General features: G+C 38.0%; 1 protein-coding gene across 1 annotated transcript in view; it reads left to right on the forward strand.

Moving 5' to 3' along the window:
* The window catches only part of EPHA6 (EPH receptor A6), a gene marked incomplete at both ends in the record, with an annotated part of 946,557 nt that overhangs the window by 776,426 nt on the left and 149,134 nt on the right, over nt 1-20,997 (forward strand). Inside the window, one exon of the mRNA XM_080918921.1 lies at nt 16,256-16,317. Coding sequence (XP_080775047.1) covers nt 16,256-16,317 — 62 coding nt within the window. The remainder of the gene's footprint in view (nt 1-16,255; nt 16,318-20,997) is intronic.

Genomic DNA, 20,997 nt, shown 5'->3' on the forward strand with positions numbered 1-20,997 from the left:
AGGTTTTTACCCAACCTTTTATACTGAGATAATGTCTGTCTTTGTCTCTGAGATGAGTTTCCTGTATGCAACAAAATGTTGGGTTTTGTTTATGTACCCAGTCTGATAGCCTATATCTTTTTATTGGGGAATAGAGTCCATTTATGTTAACAGATATTAAGGAATAGTGGTTGCTGTTTCCTGCTATTGTTGCTTTGGTAGGTTGAATTGTGCCTGTATGTCTTTCTTATTTTGGTTTTCTTGCTTAGAAGTTTTCTTTTTACTTTGAGGTGGTTCCCCTCATTGTATTGGGTTTTTCACCTATAATTGATTGTAGTGGTGGGTTTGTGGTCATATATTGTGGGAATTTAGTTTTGTCTTGGAATATCTTTGTCTTGCCATCTATGGTGATTGAGAGTTTTGCTAGGTATAGCAGCTTGGGCTGGCACTTGTGCTCTCTTATGGTATGGATGATGTCTGTCAAGGCTCTTCTAGCTTTCATAGACTCTGTTGAGAAATCGGGTGTGATTCTGATTGGTCTGCCTTTATATGATACATGATCTTTTTTCCCTTAGTGCTTTAATATTCTTTCTTTGCTTTGGGCACTTGGTGTTTTGAATATTATCTGTTGGGAGGAATTTATTTTCTGGTCTAACCTATTTGAAGTTCTGTAGGCTTCTTTTATGCCCTTGGTCATCTCATTTTTAAGGGTAGAAAAGTTTTCTTCCAAGATTTTGTTGAAGATATTTACTGTGCCTCTTTTTTTTTAAACGACTTTATTTTACAAAACAAAGATAAATTTACAGATTTTAAACATTTTTTGTTTAAAATTATACTTTTTTATCAGTACTGTTTTTTCAGACATTAAAATAATTTTTCACATAAAACCATGTGAATATATTTTTTTTAGTCAGTATTTGATTTTTTTCAAGGGCCCGACAGTACACATTGAAAACCCAATAGTTACAATAAGTGTAAAGTACATGCAAAACAAAACGCAACATGGAAACAGTCAAAGCCTTCTTGTTTGTAAATATATGTATATTTTTTTTTGTTTTCTTTATTTCTTGGACTTCATACAGTCTGTGAGTTGTTTCTGGGGGAGTGCAAGCCTCTGGGGTTAGCATCCCACTATCAGTAACTGCATATTATGTCTGTTCTTTTGTGACTGGGTTATCTCACTCAGGATGATATTCTCTAGATGCAGCCATTTTCTTAAGAATTTGGTTAAGTCATTGTTTCTGGTGGCTGAGTAGTATTCCATTGTGTATATGTACCACAATTTTTGTATCCATTCATCTTCTGAAGGACATCTGGGTTCCTTCCAGCTTCTGGCTATTATAAATAGAGCCGCTATAAACATTGTGGTGCATATATCATTGTTGTGTACTAAAGTGTCTCTGGGGTATATGCCCACAAGTGGAATAGCTGGGTCTTCAGGTAGTACTATATCCAATTTTCTGAGGTATCGCCAGACAGATTTCCAGAGTGGTTGTATTAGCTTGCAACCCCACCAACAGTGGAGAAGTGTTCCTCTTTCTCCGCAGCCTCGCCAGCATCTGCTGTCATCTGAGTTTTGGATCTTGGCCAATCTGACTGGTCATACAGGTCCTTCACTTGCTTAGTTAGAGTCACACCAAGGTATTTCATAGATTTGTAACGATTGTGAAGGGTACCTTTTCCCTAATTTCTTTCTCCACATGTTTGTCCTTTGAGTACAGGAAGGCTACTGATTTGTTTGAGTTAATTTTGTATCCAGCCACTTTGCTGAACTTGTTTATCAGCTGTAGGAGTTCTCTGGTGGAATTTTTGGGGTCACTCAAGTACACTATCATGCCATCAGCAAAGAGTGATGTTTTTATCTCTTCCTTTCCGATTTGTATCCCCTTGATCTCCTTTTGCTATCTAATTGCTCCAGCCAGGACTTCCAGTACTGTGTTGAATAGGTAGGGGGAGAGTGGGCAGCCTTGTCGAGTCCCTGATTTTAGTGGGATTGCTTCAAGTTTCTCGCCATTAAGATTGATATTGGCTGTTGGTTTGCTGTATATTGCTTTTATTATGTTTAAGTATGGGCCTTGGATTCCTGTTCTTTCCAGGACTTTTAACATGAAGGGGTGTTGGATTTTGTCGAATGCTTTCTCAGCATCTAGTGAGATGACCATGTGATTTTGGTCTTTTAGTTTGTTTATATGGTGGATTACGTTGATGGATTTCCTTATGTTAAACCATCCCTGCATCCCAGGGATGAAGCCTACTTGGTCATGGTGAATGATCATTTTGATGTGTTCTTGGATTCCGTTTGCAAGGATTTTGTTGAGTATTTTTGCGTCAATGTTCATAAGTGAGATTGGTCTGAAGTTCTCTTTCCTTGCAGGGTCTTTGTGTAGTTTAGGTACGAGGGTTATTGTAGCCTCAAAAAATGAGTTGGGTAATATTTCATCTGATTCTATCTTTTGGAATAGTTTGGCGAGTATTGGTGTTATATCCTCAGTAAAAGTCTGATAAAATTCTGCACTGAACCCGTCTGGACCAGGGCTTTTTTTGGTTGGGAGGCTTTTGATGACTTCTTCTATTTCTTTAGGTGTTATAGGGTTATTTAGATGGTTTACTTGGTCCTGGTTTAACTTTGGGACCTTGTATCGGTCTAGGAATTCATCCATTTCCTCCAGATTTTCCAATTTTGTGGAGTATAAGTTTTTGTAGTAGGATCTGAAGATTTCTTGAATTTCCTCAGTTTCGGTTGTTATGTCCCCACGTTCCTTTCTGATTTTGTTAATTTGGATACTCTCTCTTTGCCCTCTAGTTAGTCTGGCTAGGGGTTTATCAATCTTGTTGATTTTCTCAAAGAACCAACTTTTGGTTTTGTTGATTTTTTCAATGGTTCTTTTTGTTTCTATCTGGTCTATTTCTGCCCTAATTTTGATTATTTCTTGACGTCTACTCTTTTTGGGTATATCTGCTTCCTTTTGTTCTAGGGCTTTTAGCTGTGCTGTCAGGTTGCTGATGTGAGCTCTCTCCAGTTTCTTTGTGGAAGCACTTAGGGCTCTGAGTTTTCCTCTCACTACTGCTTTTATTGCATCCCATAGGTTTGGGTATGTTGTGTTTTCATTTTCGTTGAATTCTAGAAAATCCTTAATTTCTTTCTTTATTTCTTCGTTGACCCTGCTATCCTTTAACAGAGCATTGTTTAGTTTCCATGTGTATGTGGGCTTTTTGTTATCTTTGTTGTTGTTAAAGACCAGCCATAGACCATGGTGATCTGAGAGGATGCATGGGAGTATTTCAATCTTCTTATATCGATGGGGGCTCGTTCTGTGTCCAATTATGTGGTCAATTTTCGAGAAGGTGCCATGGGTTGGTGAGAAGAAGGTGTATTCTTTTACTTTGGGATAATATGTTCTGTATATATCTATTAATTCTAGTTGGTTCAAAGTCTCTGCTAGTTTTGCAGTGTCCTTGTTCAGTTTCTGTTTCCCTGATCTGTCCATTGGTGAGAGTGGGGTATTAAAGTCTCCCACTATTATTGTGTGGGGTGAAATGTATTTTTTGAGCTTTAGTAGGGTTTCTTTTATGAATGTGGGTGATTTTTTATTTGGAGCATATATGTTAAGGATTGAGAGTTCCTCCTGACAGATTTTCCCGGTTATGAGTAAAAAGTGTCCTTCCTTATTTTTTTCGATAACTTTTGGTTGGAACTTTACTATATTCGATATTAGAATAGCCACTCCAGCTTGCTTCTTGGAGCTGTTTGCTTGGAAGTTTTTTTCCCACCCTTTTACTCTGAGATAGTGTCTGTCTTTGTCTCTGAGATGAGTTTCTGAGATGCTGTATGAAGCAAAAGGCTGGATTTTGTTTATGTATCCAGTCTGATAGTCTATGTCTTTTTATTGGGGAGTTGAGACCATTTATGTTGATAGATATTAAGGAATAGTTGTTTCTGTTTCCTGCCATTATTGCTTTTTTGGGTTGAGTTGTGTCTGTGTTTTTTTCTTCTTTTAGTTTTCTTGTTTAGGAGTTTTCTTGTTCTTTCTAGGCTGTATTTTCCCTCATTGTATTGGGTTTTCTATCTATAATTCATTGTAGTGCTGGGTTTGTGGTCAGATATTGTGTGAATTTTTATTTGTCTTGAAATATCTTCGTCTCTCCATCGATGGTGATTGATAGTTTTGCTGGGTATAGCAGCCTGGGCTGGCACTTGTGCTCTCTTAAGGAGTGCATGATGTCTGTCCAGACTCTTCTAGCTTTCATAGTCTCTGTTGAGAAATCGGGTGTGAGTCTGATTGGTCTGCCTTTATATGTTACCTGACCTTTTTCCCTTACTGCTTTTAGTATTCTTTCTTTACTTTGGGCGCTTGATGTTTTTACTATTATGTGTCGGGAGGTATTTCTTTTCTGGTCCAACCTATTTGGAGTTCTGAAGGCTTCTTTTATGCTCGTGGTCATCTCATTCTTGAGGGTAGGAAAGTTTTCTTCTATGATTTTGTTGAAGATATTTACTGTGCCCCTTAGTTGATACTCTTCTCCCTCTTCTATTCCTATTATCCTTAAGTTCGGTCTTCTCATTGTGTCTTGGATTTCCTGAAAATTTTTGGTTAGGAGCTTTTTGTTTTTTGCATCTTCTCTGGCTGTTTTGTCTATGTTTGCAATGTTGTCTTCTGCCCCTGATATTCTCTCTTCGATCTCTTGTAATCTATTGGAAATGCTTGCTTCTGTGACTCCTGATTTCTTTTTTTGGTGTTCTGACTCTAGGGTTATCTCTTTTAATGTTTTCTTTATTGTGTCAATCTCTGTTTTAATTTCCCTCTTCCATTCCTTTATTTCTTTGGTTCTGTTTTTTTCTAGTTCTTTGAGTTCTTTGAGTGTTTTTCTTGTTTCTTCTTTAAAAGCTTCTGAATCTTTTTGCTTTTCCTCCCTTTCTTGTTTAATTAACTCTATCAGCGTCTTGAGGCATGATTTCATGTCTGTGTCTTCTTTTTCTGGAGTGTTTGGAGTTCCGATGTTTGCTGTTATGGGAGAGCTGGGTTCTGGTGTTGCTAGATTGTCTTGGTTCCCTTGGGATATACTTTTTCTCTTTCCTCTTGCCATTTTGTTGTCAGTGATATGTTCTTACCTTTCCCTTGTATCTGGTCTGTGTCCCTGGTTCTCCACTGGTTGAGGTGTCAGATGGGTCAAGCCCTGTTTTATGCCTCAGAGTCGTCGGGTGTGAGCAGAAGTTCCAACGTTCTGTTTCTGTTTGTTGGATCAGGCACTGCAGGGCAGGGCAAGGCAGGGGGTGTACTTTCCTGGTGTACTCCACAGAGATCTTTCTGCTCCCCTGCAGCCCAGGTCTCCCACCCACCAGTTGCTCAGCTTCTACGAGCCTCCGTTCCGGGTGGCAGATGGGCCAGGCTCTGCTCTGCGTCCAGAAGTCACCTCCAGGTGGAAACAGAAGTTCTAATTTTCTGTTCCCAATCGCTGGATTGGGCAGGGTAGGGCAGGGCAAGTTACGGTGTGCACTTTCCATGTGCACTCCGCAGAGATCTCTCTGCTCCCCTGCAGTCTTAGTCTCCCACTCACCAGTTGCTCAGCCTCTATGAGCCGCCGTTCCACCTGGCAGGTAGGCCAGGCTCCGTTCTGCGTCCGGAAGTCGCCTCCGGGTGGAAACAGAAGTTCTAATTTTCTGTTCCCAATCGCAGTTGCTCAGCCTCTATGAGCCGCTGTTCCGCCTGGCAGGTAGGCCAGGCTCTGCTCTGCCTTTACTGTGCCTCTTAGTTGATACTCTTCTCCCTCTTCTATTCCTATTATCCTTAGTTTTGGTCTTCTCATTGTGTCCTAGACCTCCTGGACATTTTGAGTTAGGAGTTTTTTGGTTTTTGCATCTTCTCTGACTGTTTTGTCTATGTTTTCAATGTTGTCTTTGGCCCCCGAGATTTTCTCTTTCATCCCTAGTAGTCTGTTGGAAATGCTTGCATCTATGACTCCTGATTTCTGTTATAGGATTTCTACATCTAGGGTTGTATCTTTTAGTGTTTTCTTTATTGTGTCTATTTCCGTTTTAAATTCCTTCTTCCATTCCTTCATCTCTTCGATTCTGTTTTCTTCTAGTTCTTGAGTTCTTTGAGTGTTTTTCTTGTTTATTCTTTAAAAGCTTCTAGTTCTTTATGCTTTTCCTCCCATTCTTATTTAAGGATCTCTATCATCATCTTGAGATATAATTTCGTGTCTGAGTCTTCTTTTTCTGGAGTGTTTGGCATTCTGCTGTTTGTTGTGATGGGAGAGCTGGGTACTGGTGTTGCCAGGTTGTTTTGGTTTTCTGTGGGGTATGTTCTTTTGCTTTCCTCTTGCCATCTTGGTATCTGTGTTTATACTTTTTCTTGTTGTCAGTGATTGGTTCTCGCTTCTCCCTTGTACCTGGCCTGTGTCCCTAGATCACTGAGTGTTTTTGGTAGCAGCTGGCCTGAGCATCTATTCTGTATCTATGGTCTGCTGGCTGATAACAGATAGCCCAAAGCAGGGTTCCTGCTCCCTGAACCAAGCGGGAGGAGGGAGGGAGCGCACTTTCCTAGTGCTTGGCACAGACCTCTTTGTTTCCTGGCTACGTGGCTACTTGGAGCACTGTCTCACTAGGCTTGTGTCCCTGGATTTCCTCTGTTCCTGCTGGCAAATGGCCTGAGCGCCTTTTCTGCACTCATGGGCTGCGGACTGGAAATACACAACTCCAAAGCAGGGTTCCTGCTCCTCTGAATCAGTTGGGGGGGCACGCTTTCCATGTGCTCGGCAGAGATCTCTCTGCTCCCCGGCTAGATGGAACACCTCCTCACCAGGCCTGTGTCCCTGGATCTCCGCTGTTCCAAGTAGCAGATGGCCTGAGTGCCTGTTCTGCATCCAAGGGCCGCAGGCTGGAAAGAGACAATCCTATGCAGGGTACCTGATTTCCTGAACCAAGGGGGGGTGCATTTTCTGCACTCTCGGCAGAGATCTCTCTGCTCCCTGGCTACTCTGAACGCCTTCTCCCTAGGTCTGTGTCCCTGGATCTCTGCTCTTCCAGGTGGCGGATGGCCTGAGCACCTCTCTTCTTGTCTTTTGATTAATTTATTTATTCACTCTATATTCTGATCTCAGGCCCCATCTCCTTGCAGTCTTCCTCTCACACAGCCCCTTCCCCATCCCCCCTACCCTTTTCAGAAAGAAGGGGAAGCCACCCCTATATACACAAACCATATCAATTCACTGAATACTAGACACATCCTCTCCTCATGAGGCCAGACGGGCAGCCCAGTTAGGGAAACAGGATCCACAGAAAACAGAGTCAGGGACAGCCCCCACTCCAGTTGTTGGGGACCCCATATGAAGACCGAGCTGCACATCTGCTTCACGGCAGGGTGGTGGGGCTAGGTGAAGTCTATGCTCTTTGGTTGGTGGTTCAGTCTCTGCTAGCCCTCAAGGGTCTAGGTTAGTTGATTTTGTTGGTCTTCTTGTGGAGTTTCTATCCCCTCCAGGTACCTCAATCCTTCCCCAACTCTTCTACAAGGCTCCCTGAGCTCTCTCTAATGTTTGGCTGTGGGTCTCTGCTTCCCCGTTTTGGTCAGATGCTGGGTAAAGCCTCTCAGAGGAGTGTTATGTCCTGTCTGCAAAGTAGTTTATTATCTAATGAATTTACATTCATATCCTAAATCTCTTAGTAGATGGAGTTTTGCAAACTAGGTGTTTTCCCCAATTACCAGTATAAATTCTATGTTCTCTCTTTAGTAGCTGTTATCTAACAATTACAAATTGTTGAACACTTTGTCTGCACCTGCCTTTATTGCAACTTTACAGTTTCTCATTTGCCAAATTTCACGGGTTTTTATACTTCATTCTGTTCTCTTCAGCTATAGATCTAAAAGCACTGAGCAGTAAACACAGATGGGATGCCACACCTTGAAATGTTCTCTCCCAAACAACTAAGTTCATTATTTTTGAATTCAGCTTTAGCTAAGAATTTTCAGGATACAAACAGAATAGACAGAATACAGATATACTTTGCTAAAGTGAAGCAGAAACAGTTTCCAGGCCAATTCCACGTAGGGTCCTCATTGGAGAAAGTGGTACAACTATTGATAACAAAGATGGAGCCAGAGACCACTATGTTAAACAGAATAAACACTACATTCTTTTACTCCAGGGTGCAATATTAACTGGTCCATCTTAGAGAAGCTGAGAGAAGGATGATGATTACGAAAAATCTAGGATGAGGAACAGTGTTTGAGTGGTAAGTGGATAGAAAATTATATAGGAGGAAGAAATTCCAATGTGCTACAGTGTAATAATCTGAGTAGAGAGAATAATGATGTTTCAGAAATGCTTGGAAAGGATTTGTAATGTTTCCCTTATAAAGAACACTTGAGGTTTAAGGAAACATAGTTCATTATTAATAAAATATTGCACAATGTATTTTTGTTAAAACATCACATAGTACTGAAATATCACATAGTACCTGCTAAGTGTGTGATTTTTATACACAACTATTAAAATATCAGATTAAAATACATTAACTTTTAATTCATAGATGTAAAATAACTCAATATTCAAAGTCATGAAAGATGAGTTTTGCTTGAGAGGGGTTCGAGAGGTTCTGATACTCACTAGGCACCACTTTAAAATACAACAGTTCCCCAATGTTAGCATTTATTGTGTGAATAAAAATAATAATTTAATACATTATATCTTTTCAGATTTATATTATCTATATCTGTGGAAAGCATTACATGGATAAGAAAATGATTTCATTTATTATCAAACCGAGAGAAGATTATAATTGTAATTTACTCTCTATAAAACAGGCAGGGGGAATTGTAGATAAAATAACTGGCTCAGGGAATGCTGAATTGCATGTAAGTAGAAAAAAAAACCCAGTGCTCTGTCAATCCAAGTTACTTTGCCTGGTAGATAAAATATAGACATGATCAAATGTTAAATAAGCTAGAATGATTTAACTCTGTAATAGAGTTCTGAGGTTGTTGAAATTTGTTTCGATTCTTCATTTTACTGGCTGCACATTAGAAATTGCTGAGCTGATTCAAATACCACATCCAGCACAAGCTCATTACTTATATAAAAATGGCAAATTTCTGTAATCCCTTTCTATCACAAATCTTCTCTGAAGAAAATCTATTTCATTAACAAAGAGTTTCTGTGAGATTTTTATGAGAAATTTAAAGGATGCCTTTGTTTTCTTTCTTTAATACCATCATGAGAATAGTTGAGTCTTCTAATTGTATGGATTCCAAAACCTCCTTAATCGAAGTCATAGGTGTTGGGAAGTGCTAGAAAAAATACTTGTATGTATGTATGTATGTATGTACATATATATATATATATATATAATCTATATTATATACATATGTATTGGCATGTGTGTACATGCATATATACATTAATATTCCAAATGAAAGAAAAATAGTTATTGTACTTTATAATAGAAAAGGATAATAAAGAAATTTTATGATTATCTTAATATAAATAAGTGATTTCTCAGATTTTGGTTTTTATGTAGTTGAGACTACCCTCAACAGTATCTGGATATTTGTAATTTTAAGATCTTGAAAACAATAACTTTGGGTGGCCTGGGAGATTTAATATCAAACCAATGAACTTTCTGTAAATTAAGTGGTAATTTTGAGTCCTCACTGTGGCTAAAGCATCCTGGAATTTGCTCATTCTCATTGTCGGTAGCATAATTCAATTACTAGAATGATGCTGTGTTATAAGGCATTTGAGGCAACAAACTAAAATGTGCTAAAGAAATTAGCTCAGATATTTTTGAAAATGTAGAAGTGGAATCGATTACTTCCAAGTATATCTTGTAGGAGCAGTTATGATCTTAGAATATATGATATATGATTTACATATGTAATTGTGCATATTGGAACAGCAAGACAAAAAAAGCAAAGTTACCAAAGTGCTTTCCTCACTTCAAACAGAACTAAAAGATAGGATCCAAATTTCCATAAGTTCCCTTATCCCTATGTATTTTTTGACTAAATGCAATGGGATGCCACAAGTTTGTATTTAATCTTCACATTATACTGTCATAGTTAGAGTTTCCAGTGCTGTTGCCAGAAAACGTGACCAAAGCAACTCTTATAAATGGCATCATTTGATCGGGGCTGGCTTACTGGTTCAGGGTTCAGTTCATTATCCTAAAGACAGAAGCATGGCAGGCATATGTGGAACTGGAGGAGTTGAAAGTTCTACATCTTCACATAAGGCAAATAGGAAAAGACTAAACTTGAACTCAGAGATCTGTTTGCCTTAGTCTCAGGGGATTAAAGACATATACCTGGCCCTAATCTTTTCACGGCGACTGTGCCTTAAGATATCCATATCAAGATCCAGGTCAGAAACCTGTGTTTTCAGTCCTTGAGGTCTGGATCACAGGTGTGCCCTCCATTTCTGGGTTGTAGTTAATTGCAGAGGTAGTCAATTTGGCAACCAGGAATAGTCATCACATATACCTACATATTCTCTATAGAAAACTATTAGGGAAAAAAACTACAGATTACATTCTAATGGTTGTCTGAAAATAAAACACACTTCAACAATCCAGCCACTCTCCACTGACAGTGCTGCATAAAAGGCCAAAGAATGGCTCAAATAAAGCTTCTAATTCAAAAGACACAGGGGAGTCTTCATCTAATTTATTATTGTTCCAATGAGAAGTTAAACTATGTAAGAGTATCAAAAGTATCTATAAAATAATTAGTCATAGTTAGAAAAAAGCCAAGAATATGTTGAATACATTAAGAATCTTGCTGAAACAGCTAAAAGCTCTAGAACAAAAGGAAGCAGATACACCGGAGGAGTAGACAGCAAGAAATAATCAAAATTAGGGCAGAAATAGACCAAATAGAAACAAAAAGAACCATCGAAAGAATCAACAAAACCAAGAACTGGTTCTTTGAGAAAATCAACAAGATTGATAAACCCCTAGCCAGACTAACTAGAGGGCAAAGAGAGAGTATCCAAATTAACAAATCAGAAAGGAAAGTGGGGACATAACAACTGAAACTGAGGAAATTCAAGAAATCTTCAGATCCTACTACAAAAACTTATACTCCACAAAATTGGAAAATCTGGAGGAAATGGATGAATTCCTGGACAGATACAAGATCCTACAGTTAAACCAGGACCAAGTAAACCATTTAAATAAACCTATAACACCTAAAGAAATAGAAGAAGTCATCAAAAGCCTCCCAACCAAAAAAAGCCCAGGTCCAGACGGGTTCAGTGCAGAATTTTATCAGACATTTATTGCGGATATAACACCAATACTCTCCAAACTATTCCAAAAGATAGAATCAGATGGAATACTAACTCATTTTTTGAGGCTACAATAACCCTCTTACCTAAACCACACAAAGACCCTACAAGGAAAGAGAACTTCAGACCAATCTCACTTATGAACATTGACGCAAAAATACTCAACAAAATCCTTGCAAACGGAATCCAAGAACACATCAAAATGATCATTCACCATGACCAAGTAGGCTTCATCCCTGGGATGCAGGGATGGTTTAATATAAGGAAATCCATCAATGTAATCCACCATATAAACAAACTCAAAGAACAAAATCACATGGTCATCTCACTAGATGCTGAGAAAGCATTTGACAAAACTCAATACCCCTTCATGTTAAAAGTCCTGGAAAGAACAGGAATCTAAGGTCCATTCCTAAATATAATAAAAGCAATATACAGGAAACCAACAGCCAACATCAAACTTAATGGTGGGAAACGTGAAGCAATCCCACTAGACAAGGCTGCCCACTCTCCCCCTACCTATTCAACATAGTACTGGAAGTCCTGGCTGGAGCAATTAAACAGCAAAAGGAGATCAAGGGAATACAAATCGAAAGGAAGAAGTAAAAACATCACTCTTTGCCGATGACACGATAGTGTACATAAGAGACCCCACAAATTCCACCAGAGAACTTCTACAGCTGATAAACAAATTCAGCAAAGTGGCTGGATATAGAATTAACTCAAACAAATCAGTAGCCTTCCTGATTTAAAGGACAAACATGTGGAGAAAGTAATTAGGGAAAATGTACACTTCACAATAGTCACAAAAACCATGAAATACCTTGGTATGACTCTAACTAAGCAAGTGAAGGACCTGTACGACAAGAATTTCAAACCTCTAAAGAAGGAAATCGAGGAAGATCTCAGAAAATGGAAAGATCTCCCATGCTCATGGATTGGAAAGATCAACAGTTTAAAAATGGTCATCCTACCAAAAGCAATCTACAGATTCAATGCAATCCCCATCAAAATTCCAACCCAGTTCTTCATTGAGTTGGAAAGATCAATGTGCAATTTCATCTGGAATAACAAAAGACCTAGAATAGCGAAATCCATCCACAACAACAAAAAAACATCTGCGGGAATCACTATCCCTGACCTCAAGCTATATTACAAGGCAATTGTGCTGAAAACTGCATGGTACTGGTACAGAAATAGGCATGTGGATCAATGGAATAGAATAGAAGATCCAGAAATGAGCCCTCACAAATATGGTCACTTTATTTTTGACAAAGGAGCTGTAAACATTCAATTGAAAAAGGACAGCCTATTCAACAAATGGTGCTAGTCCAACTGGCACTCAGCATGCAAAAGAATGAAAATAGACCCTTTCTTTTCTCCTTGTACAAAGCTCAAGTTGATCAAAGATCTCCGCATTAAACCAGATACACTGAAACTATTAGATGAGAAAGTAGGGAAAACCTTAGAATTCAGAGGCACAGGAGAAAATTTCCTGAACAAAACACCAATGGCTCAAGCTCTAAGGTCAAAGATTAACAAATGGGACTTAATGAGATTGCAAAGTTTCTGTAAGGCAAAGGACATTGTCAAGAAAACAAAATGGCAGCCAACAGAATGGGAAAAGATCTTTACCAACTCCACATCAGATAGAGGCCTAATATCCAAGGTATACAAAGAACTCAAAAAGCTAGACACCAGAGAATCAAACAACCTTATTAAAAAATGGGGTACAGAGCTAAACAAAATGTTCTCAATTGAGGAATATGGAATGGCTGAGAAACATCTAAGGAAGTGCTCGACATCTTTAGTCATCAGGGAAATGCAAATCAAAACAACCCTAAGATTCTACCTCACACCAGTCAGATTGGCCAAGATCCAAAACTTAGATGACAGCACATGCTGGATAGGTTTCAGAGAAAGAGGAACACTTCTCCACTGTTGGTGGGGTTGTAAACTGATACAACCACTCTGGAAATCAGTCTGGCGATACCTCAGAAAATTGGACATAGTACTACCTGAAGATACAGCTCTTCCACTTCTGGGCATATACCCCAGAGACAACAATATACAACAAGGATACATGTACCACAATGTTCATAGCAGCTCTATTTATAATAGCCAGAAGCTGGAAAGAACCCAATGTCGATCAGTAGGTAAATGGATACAAAAATTGTGGTATATTTACACAATGTAGTACTACTCAGCCATCAGAAACAACGACTTAACCAAATTCTTAAGAAAATAGCTGCCTCTAGAGAATATAATCCTGAGTGAGATAACCCAGTCACAAATGAACAGAGATAATATGCAATCACTGATAGTGGGATGCTCACCCCAGAGGCTCAGACTTCCTCAGAAACAACTCAAAGACTGTGTGAAGTTAAAGAAGAAAAAGAAACATTATGCTCCATCCTTACACCCCAAGAAAACTTTGACTAATTCTGGGTTACATCTTGTTTTACATGTACTTTTTGCTCATTGTAATTAGTAAGATCTTAATGCAGAGTATCAAACCTTAAAAAAAAGGAAAAAAAAAGCCAAGTACTAACACAATTCTATTTGTATACATTTATGCAAAAATGTTTAAAATTTTTTTCTTCTATCTTAGTTTTTTAAAATAAAGTTTAAGAAAAATAATATATAAAAAGAATCTTGCTGAAATAATTTAGTGTTAATTTCATAAAAATAATGAAATCAGTAAAATAAATAAATTGATTTTATAAAGTACATACTATGCTTATACCTATAGGAAGCAATCTCAATGAATGAGGATACAAGTCTACAGGAAAAAGAGAAAGTCATTGTGACAAAGGCCAAGCATAGCACATCATAGGTTACACGATTGCAGAGATAGGAGTTTATGAGAAACATCAGTTTAAAGCCTTGCATTAATATGCCGGGTTTAAATTCTGGATGGTGGAGTGGAAGTTGAGGACTTTATGGTAGTATTGTAAAGAGGAACAAGTTATGAAATAATTCTAACAGGTATATAGCATAGTGGAAAGCAGAATTGAGCAAGTGAAAATGATTGACATCCAGAAAAGTTAGAAAAGGCAAGGTAGGTTAGGATGGTAATGTCCATTCCTGGGGAGAATGATTAACCAGAAAAGATGCAGAGCTAGCATCCAGTCATCTTTTCTGAGATGCAACCATGCCATAAAGGTTCGAAGATCTCAAGCACCAAACAGGATGCCAAATAATGCTACTTACTGGTTTTTGGTTAAAGAAACACGGTACTTTTTGATCCCTTGGTTTATTTATCTGTATAATAGGGAAGAAGCAATACAAGGAAGTTTATACAAGCTCTTTTGATTCTCATAACACTCAGATTACTGAGAAATAGGTGCCTAAAATGAATACTTGACAACAACAGCTTGCAGAAGCATAAAAATACAGAGGGAGGATGATTCAGGTACTCAGCGCAGTAACTCAACATTCCTCCTAAATGCTTATAACCCAATGCCATTTTAGCTTGAATTTTTTCTCAGAATTTGGTGTTGAGGTACAAAGCTGGCTTTTTAAAAAAAATCTTACCAACCATTTTACTTAAGTATTAGCCTTAAATTCTACTTTTTGGCTCCCTAAAATCAGTGGACAAATAAAAGACGGAATGTCACATTTTCAGGTTTAAACCATGTCTTCTTGATTTTTATCTATAAGTGCTGACAGTTCATCTCACCTCTCTAATTGGTGATAAAGTTCCTTGTTCATATGGGTGAGATTAGTAGCTTTGAGGGGCATTATAGAACATAAGTTAATATTCTCTCCAAATGGAAAAATTCCTTAAGTTTGAATTCTATGCATGATAAATTTGGAGCTTTACTGCACCTTTTAACCTTTAGCTCATCTTTCTGGAAAATATACATTCAAATGTAAAATCTGGCATTTGCATACATTGAAGCAATTTCTGATCGCTACCCTTTCTAACCTGCAAGACTTTGAGTTTGGGGGAGGGAAGGGTTTGAAATATGAGTCCAACATTTTCATCATTGGCACTAGCAGTTTCTTTCCAGATCAGTGTGTGTCATAAAAATTGCTATGCGCCATTCAGATTGAATCATTAAGAATTCTAATAAGAAATAGAAATAATGTAAAAAGAAAAAGTAAGCAGTGATAGATTCCTATCTGGGGTAAATATCATTTTCCACTCAATTGAAATTTTATCTTTTAAACCTGTGCAATTGGAAAGAGTAAATATATTTCCTCCTTTGAAACAAATCAAAGTTATTTATGTTCAATACTCCAGCTAATAGAGATGTATTGGGCACTGCAACAATTGTTCTGATTGAAGGAGAAGTAAATGATGACCACTTTCTGATCTTTGCATCTGTATTTGACTACAAGTCAAAGATGCCTGTTTTTTCATGCACTGCCATCGTCCTTCTGCTTATCAAGTCTGTATCCAATAAAAAGATGATCAGGCCTGTGTGCAGATCCTGCCCACTGCACAACATTCATCAATCCACTAAAAATTATTCTGCTTAGAATCCCGTAAAAGCAGTCTATGTCTGATCTTTTATAAGAACTCAAGTAAGATTTATGAATTTCTTCTTTGATTTAGATTTAATTTCAGAACTGCCCACTCTAATGTAAGTCAGGGGGAAAGTACTGTAGCATCTTGGAAATTATGCCAAACTTCAAGGACAGCAACAGTGACCACCTAAACCACGACTTGAGCCTGTTGGTTTTCATGTATGGGAGGATAGAGGACAAAAAATTATAATCTGCATAAGCAATCACAAGATATTTTGTAAAACGTGTTCAATTCCTTTGTAACTCAGATTTAATTCCTGTCCCTTTATGAACTTCAAAGGAAATAAAACTACACAGACATAGGAGATGCGTATATGAGTAAACTTTCATAAAAGAGATTGAAAAGTAAAGTTCGTCTTCTAAAAATACAAACAAATTAGCTAATATAGCCGGAGACTGCTACCTGTGACACATCTCTCTGTAATGGCTCTACTCATGTGTGTCCCTTGCTCTCGTGCAGGCCGGCCAGTAATGATCGTGGTAGAGTATATGGAGAATGGATCTTTAGACTCATTTCTGCGGGTGAGTTCTTGCCAGTTTTTCTGATGTCATTTAGATAAGCTATTCTGAATCCTGAGATTGAAATTATTTATCATAAATTAATTTTTGTGTAATGTCATGCATGATTTTTCTGTAGAGAATGACAGCATTTTTCTCTGGTGCATTTCTCTGATTCTGTGAAGCATTAAAGCATTTCTGAGGGAATAGAATGTACACAATAAAAATATAATTGATTTCTCCTATAAATTTACTAGATATATTAATAATTATATATATATATTACTATGAGTGAAGAAGTAAAAAGTAAAATTCAATTGCCATTCATGAAGCCATATCACATTTACCAACTTGGTATGATATTTTGTGCATTTCCTAAAGGGCTGAATTCTTATATTGCTGGGCATTCACCAAAATCCTGCCAATTTTGTCTCTCATGTTCATTTGGCTATTTTAGGAGAAAAAGAAAGAATGTGATCCACTCAGCAGTGTTATATTTTAAAACAAAAACTTAAAAAAATGTTCTGTTGACGATGTCTTCACATAAATATATAGGGGAACAAAATAAAGCTAAGGAAGTGTGATAACACAATTTGCCAAAGTGTGTTCTTCACATGTTAAGATTTAAAGCACCAAGATATGCCTGGAAAATACACATTGATGGCAAAAATGAAAATATTAAATATTTACTACAGTAAATGTTTTTATCCCCAGGAGAGGTGACATATTTACATGGCCCATATCCTCTTTAATGTGTCCAAGAAAACGCATAAGCGTTATCTGTGAGTTTTTTCCATTTGAAAGGTGTTGTCTCTCTTTTTATTTCACCTCATTTTCTGTTCCTGCTATTTGGACATTTTCTATTTGCGTCTAGTCTGTCTCCCATGATCTCATTTCCCCTTGTTTTGATTGGTTCCTGTTCTCATCTTCCAACTGCTCTGTATGTTGGGGGGGATGATATATTTGTACTGTGACTTGACTTGATGTCCAGATTCGATCCCTGAAGCTGAATGCAGCAACATCTTCAGGCTGTGAGAAACAGAAACTACTTCTCCAGCACACACTCTTGACCAAGTGTGCTATTTAAAGCAAGATGAAATTCATAGTTTGGGGACATGAGCTGTTGTATCTCTGCTGTGTCCATTCAGAGTGTTCCTAAGTTCATTACCTCTAAATTCTCTAAAAATTACTTTAAAATAATTCATCAGACACACCTACAGTGCTCAAAGTGCATACACACTTATGCCTTTCAATTATTTTCTTTCAAACCATATTTTCATCAAATACATATCAAAATGACTCATTGTCTAATAATGTGTGACAGAGGTGGATGTTACTTTTTTTTGTAACAACTACCCAAAACCAATATAAGAGAAAATAATACAATAGACATTCAATTTATATTACTGCTAAAAATTGGATCCAATGGCTGCTTAAAAAAATAGGTGAAAATGTTAGTTTCAGATATACTTTTTATTTTACTAAACCAGTAATAAATTATGATACAAAGAATCAATAATTAAAAGGTAGATACCTTTTATATCACAAACTTATAAATGGTATATTTTATGAATTGTCTTTTCAAAGCTATAATTTTCCAGCTCTAATTATACCCTTTACAGGTACCTGACAGTCTAGGAGGTAGCAAAGGTTTAATTGTTGAAGGCCACCATCACCATTATTATGTGAACCTGGATGTCTATGTCTTTTAATTTCTACTCTGCCTCATAATGGCTATAGGTCCTTGAATATGCTAGTAAATTCCCTGGGTCATTTTCTATCCATCTATTTAATGGCATGGTGTTTAGTATCTACCTCCTACAGTTGTTAAAAGAACTGTACTGACTATTTTAAAGATTACTAAAAAAAATTCAAACATAAGGCTTCATGACCCCAAAAATGATAAATTTCTATATTATGAGGTTTTCTGATTAAACTGATGTTTATTTGCTTCTCCTTACGAGTCATTGCCAACACCACATGTGGAGAGATCAGCTCTCTACCTGCATGTCTCATTAATGGAAAAAATTATGTCATTGAAGTAGACAAGGAATTCTAAACGCTTTAGAAATCAAATAACCTGTTTGATAAAGGGGCTAATGAAATGAAAATAAGGCTCTCAAAAGGTGAATTACAAATGGCCAATACACACAAAATCCTGTCCCTTGAAGAAATGCAAATAAAACTACCTTGAGATTCAATCTCTTCCATTTATTGACATTCATACAGAACCCAAATATCAAATGATGGAAAGACTGTGGACAGAAGGGAGCCCCTCACACACTGCTGGCATAAATGTAAACTCACCCACCCACTATGAAAATCAATATGAGGTTAATAAAGAGCCTCTGAATAGAACCAACATTAACCCTACTGTACCAGCCTGTATTCTTATCCGAAGGACCCCACTGGAGACCAGCTTCAACGGCAATGATCAGGTCTTGCGACAGGGAAGGGGAATTGGTCCACAAGAAGATGTTAGCACCTGTTGTCTTTCAAGCAACAGGTGGTTCTGAATAGCTTGAGACATCTTTATTTATACAGTCACAATCCTGCTTTTCTGAGCGGTGACATCATTGGTTATTTTATTAAACACATCATACTGTCAGCACTATAGAAGCCCCATCATTACAAAAAAAAACCCTTCAATAGTTTCCCTTCCTCCTTCTTCACTCCTGCTGGGCCAATCACTGCCCCTACCAAAATTATTTTACGGTATAAAAGACAATTTTAGCCAGTCAAAAATAAATGTCTAGCCAGGCATGTCCTGTGGACATGTGTATACCCAGCTGGTAGCAAATGTGGTTACAAGACTATGCATGGTGAGAGGCAGATTAAATACTTGTGGGTATAAGTCCAGTCACCAATAGCACCCCTCTGTCATAATCCTTTTTAAATTGCAGATGGAGACCTGCTCATTGTACCAAACAACCTTTCCTAATATGCCCCTATCAACTCCTGATATCGTCTTTTCAAGAGTCATTTCCGAGCCTCTATTAATCAGCCATAGTTTCCCCATTTGAAGTCTCTGTTGGTCATAGCTTCCTCAGAAGAGTTACACAAGCAGGACACACTGCTCTCTGCAACTGCTACAGAGTCACTTGGTGTTTCTGTAGCTGTTTCTCTAGGAAATAGGAGTTCTTGTCCCAAAACACCTAGAATCAATGGTCGCATCTGGAGGATCTGTATAGGTAGTGGGAGGAGAGGAGGTTTTAAGCCTAGAAAGAATCATCCACAGGGCTTTCAGCCTGCATGAGCCTGACCTTGGCCTGTGCCTGACAAAATGAAACTTAATATTGCTATGAGTATCAACAGCGCAGCAAAAGCCAGGAGAGCTTGTAGCACACGCAATTTAAGGAATAAGGATAGAGGCCCCCAAATTCACCACAGGTTCTTGCCTAGTGGTAAGCAGAGTCTTTGGGCCTGCCACGCTAGAGTCCAAGGGTCTCCATTTGGCCTTGCCACCGTAGAGCCCCATCAGTGACCCACTCACATGCTATTCTCTGCAGGTGCTGCAGGGCCACCGCCAGGACTCCAACTCTGTACAACACAAAGGTATTTGCACATTTGGTGTTGACAGCAGCACTATTCAAAATAGCTCAGTGACAGGGAAAAAAAATCACTACGTGCCTGGCAACAGAGGAAGAACGAAAAGTGTGGTGTGTGTTGCCAATAAAGCATTTTCAGTTATAGATGAGAATGAAGTGTGTTATTTGCAGAAAATTGGATATAAATTAAGCTAATTGTCATCTCAGAATGACAAATATCACATTTTTCTCTCATATGGTATCTTAGTAACTGTTCCTTTGCTGTGAAAAGACACCATGTCTAAGGAAACAATTATAAGAAAAGACTGGCTTACCATTTCAGAGGTTTATTCCAGTATCATCGTGTCAGGAAGCATGGAGGAAGGCAAGCAGGCCCTGAAGCAGAAGCAAGGAACAACAGAAAGAGATATTCTGGGCTTGACTTGAGCTGTGGTAACCTCAGATGCCTCCCAATGAGAAATTCCTCCCAAAAGGCCACACTTCTTAATCCTTCAAATCCTTTCAAATGACTAAAAATTTAAATATGGGAGCCTGCTGGGAACATTCTTATTTAAATATATGTGTTCTAGATTTTATATAGATGCATAAAAGCGTACCTGTATATGTGACATGAAAGTCAAGATGAGGTTTGGGCTGTGTTGGCAGGGCCGGAATAGTTAAAAAGAAAAGTGAAGATGAAGAAGCTCTCTAGGGGAAAAATGGACATGGTGGGAGAGGAGGGGAAAGAAGTGGGCAAGAGAGGATATGGGGTGATGTTCAGTGTACATTATATACATGGAAGAGAATGTCCTTACATAACCCAGTACTAGGTACAATGAATAAATGCCAATGGGGAGGTAAGTATTAATTTTAACATAGCAGATTGTAGAAGTGGATATATAGACCCAGGTGTCTTTAAAGGAAACATTAATGATACTTTTAAAAGTCTATGAGCATAATGGATGCTTTCTTCAAAATTAAAAAAAATAAAAGAGCCTTACATTGTTAAAATACAAGAAGGGTAACATGGTAGTTCCTGTCTGTAATTTCAGCAACTCAGAAGCTGAGGCAGGAGGATTAACATTAGTTAAAACCCAGCCAGGGCTACATAGTTAGTCTTTATCTCAAAATATATTGAAATAAATGCAGAATGAAAAAAATAAGAAGGAAGAAAACC

This window comes from Micromys minutus, assembly GCF_963924665.1.
Source record: "Micromys minutus genome assembly, chromosome: 7".
NCBI classification, from domain to species: domain Eukaryota; kingdom Metazoa; phylum Chordata; class Mammalia; order Rodentia; family Muridae; genus Micromys; species Micromys minutus.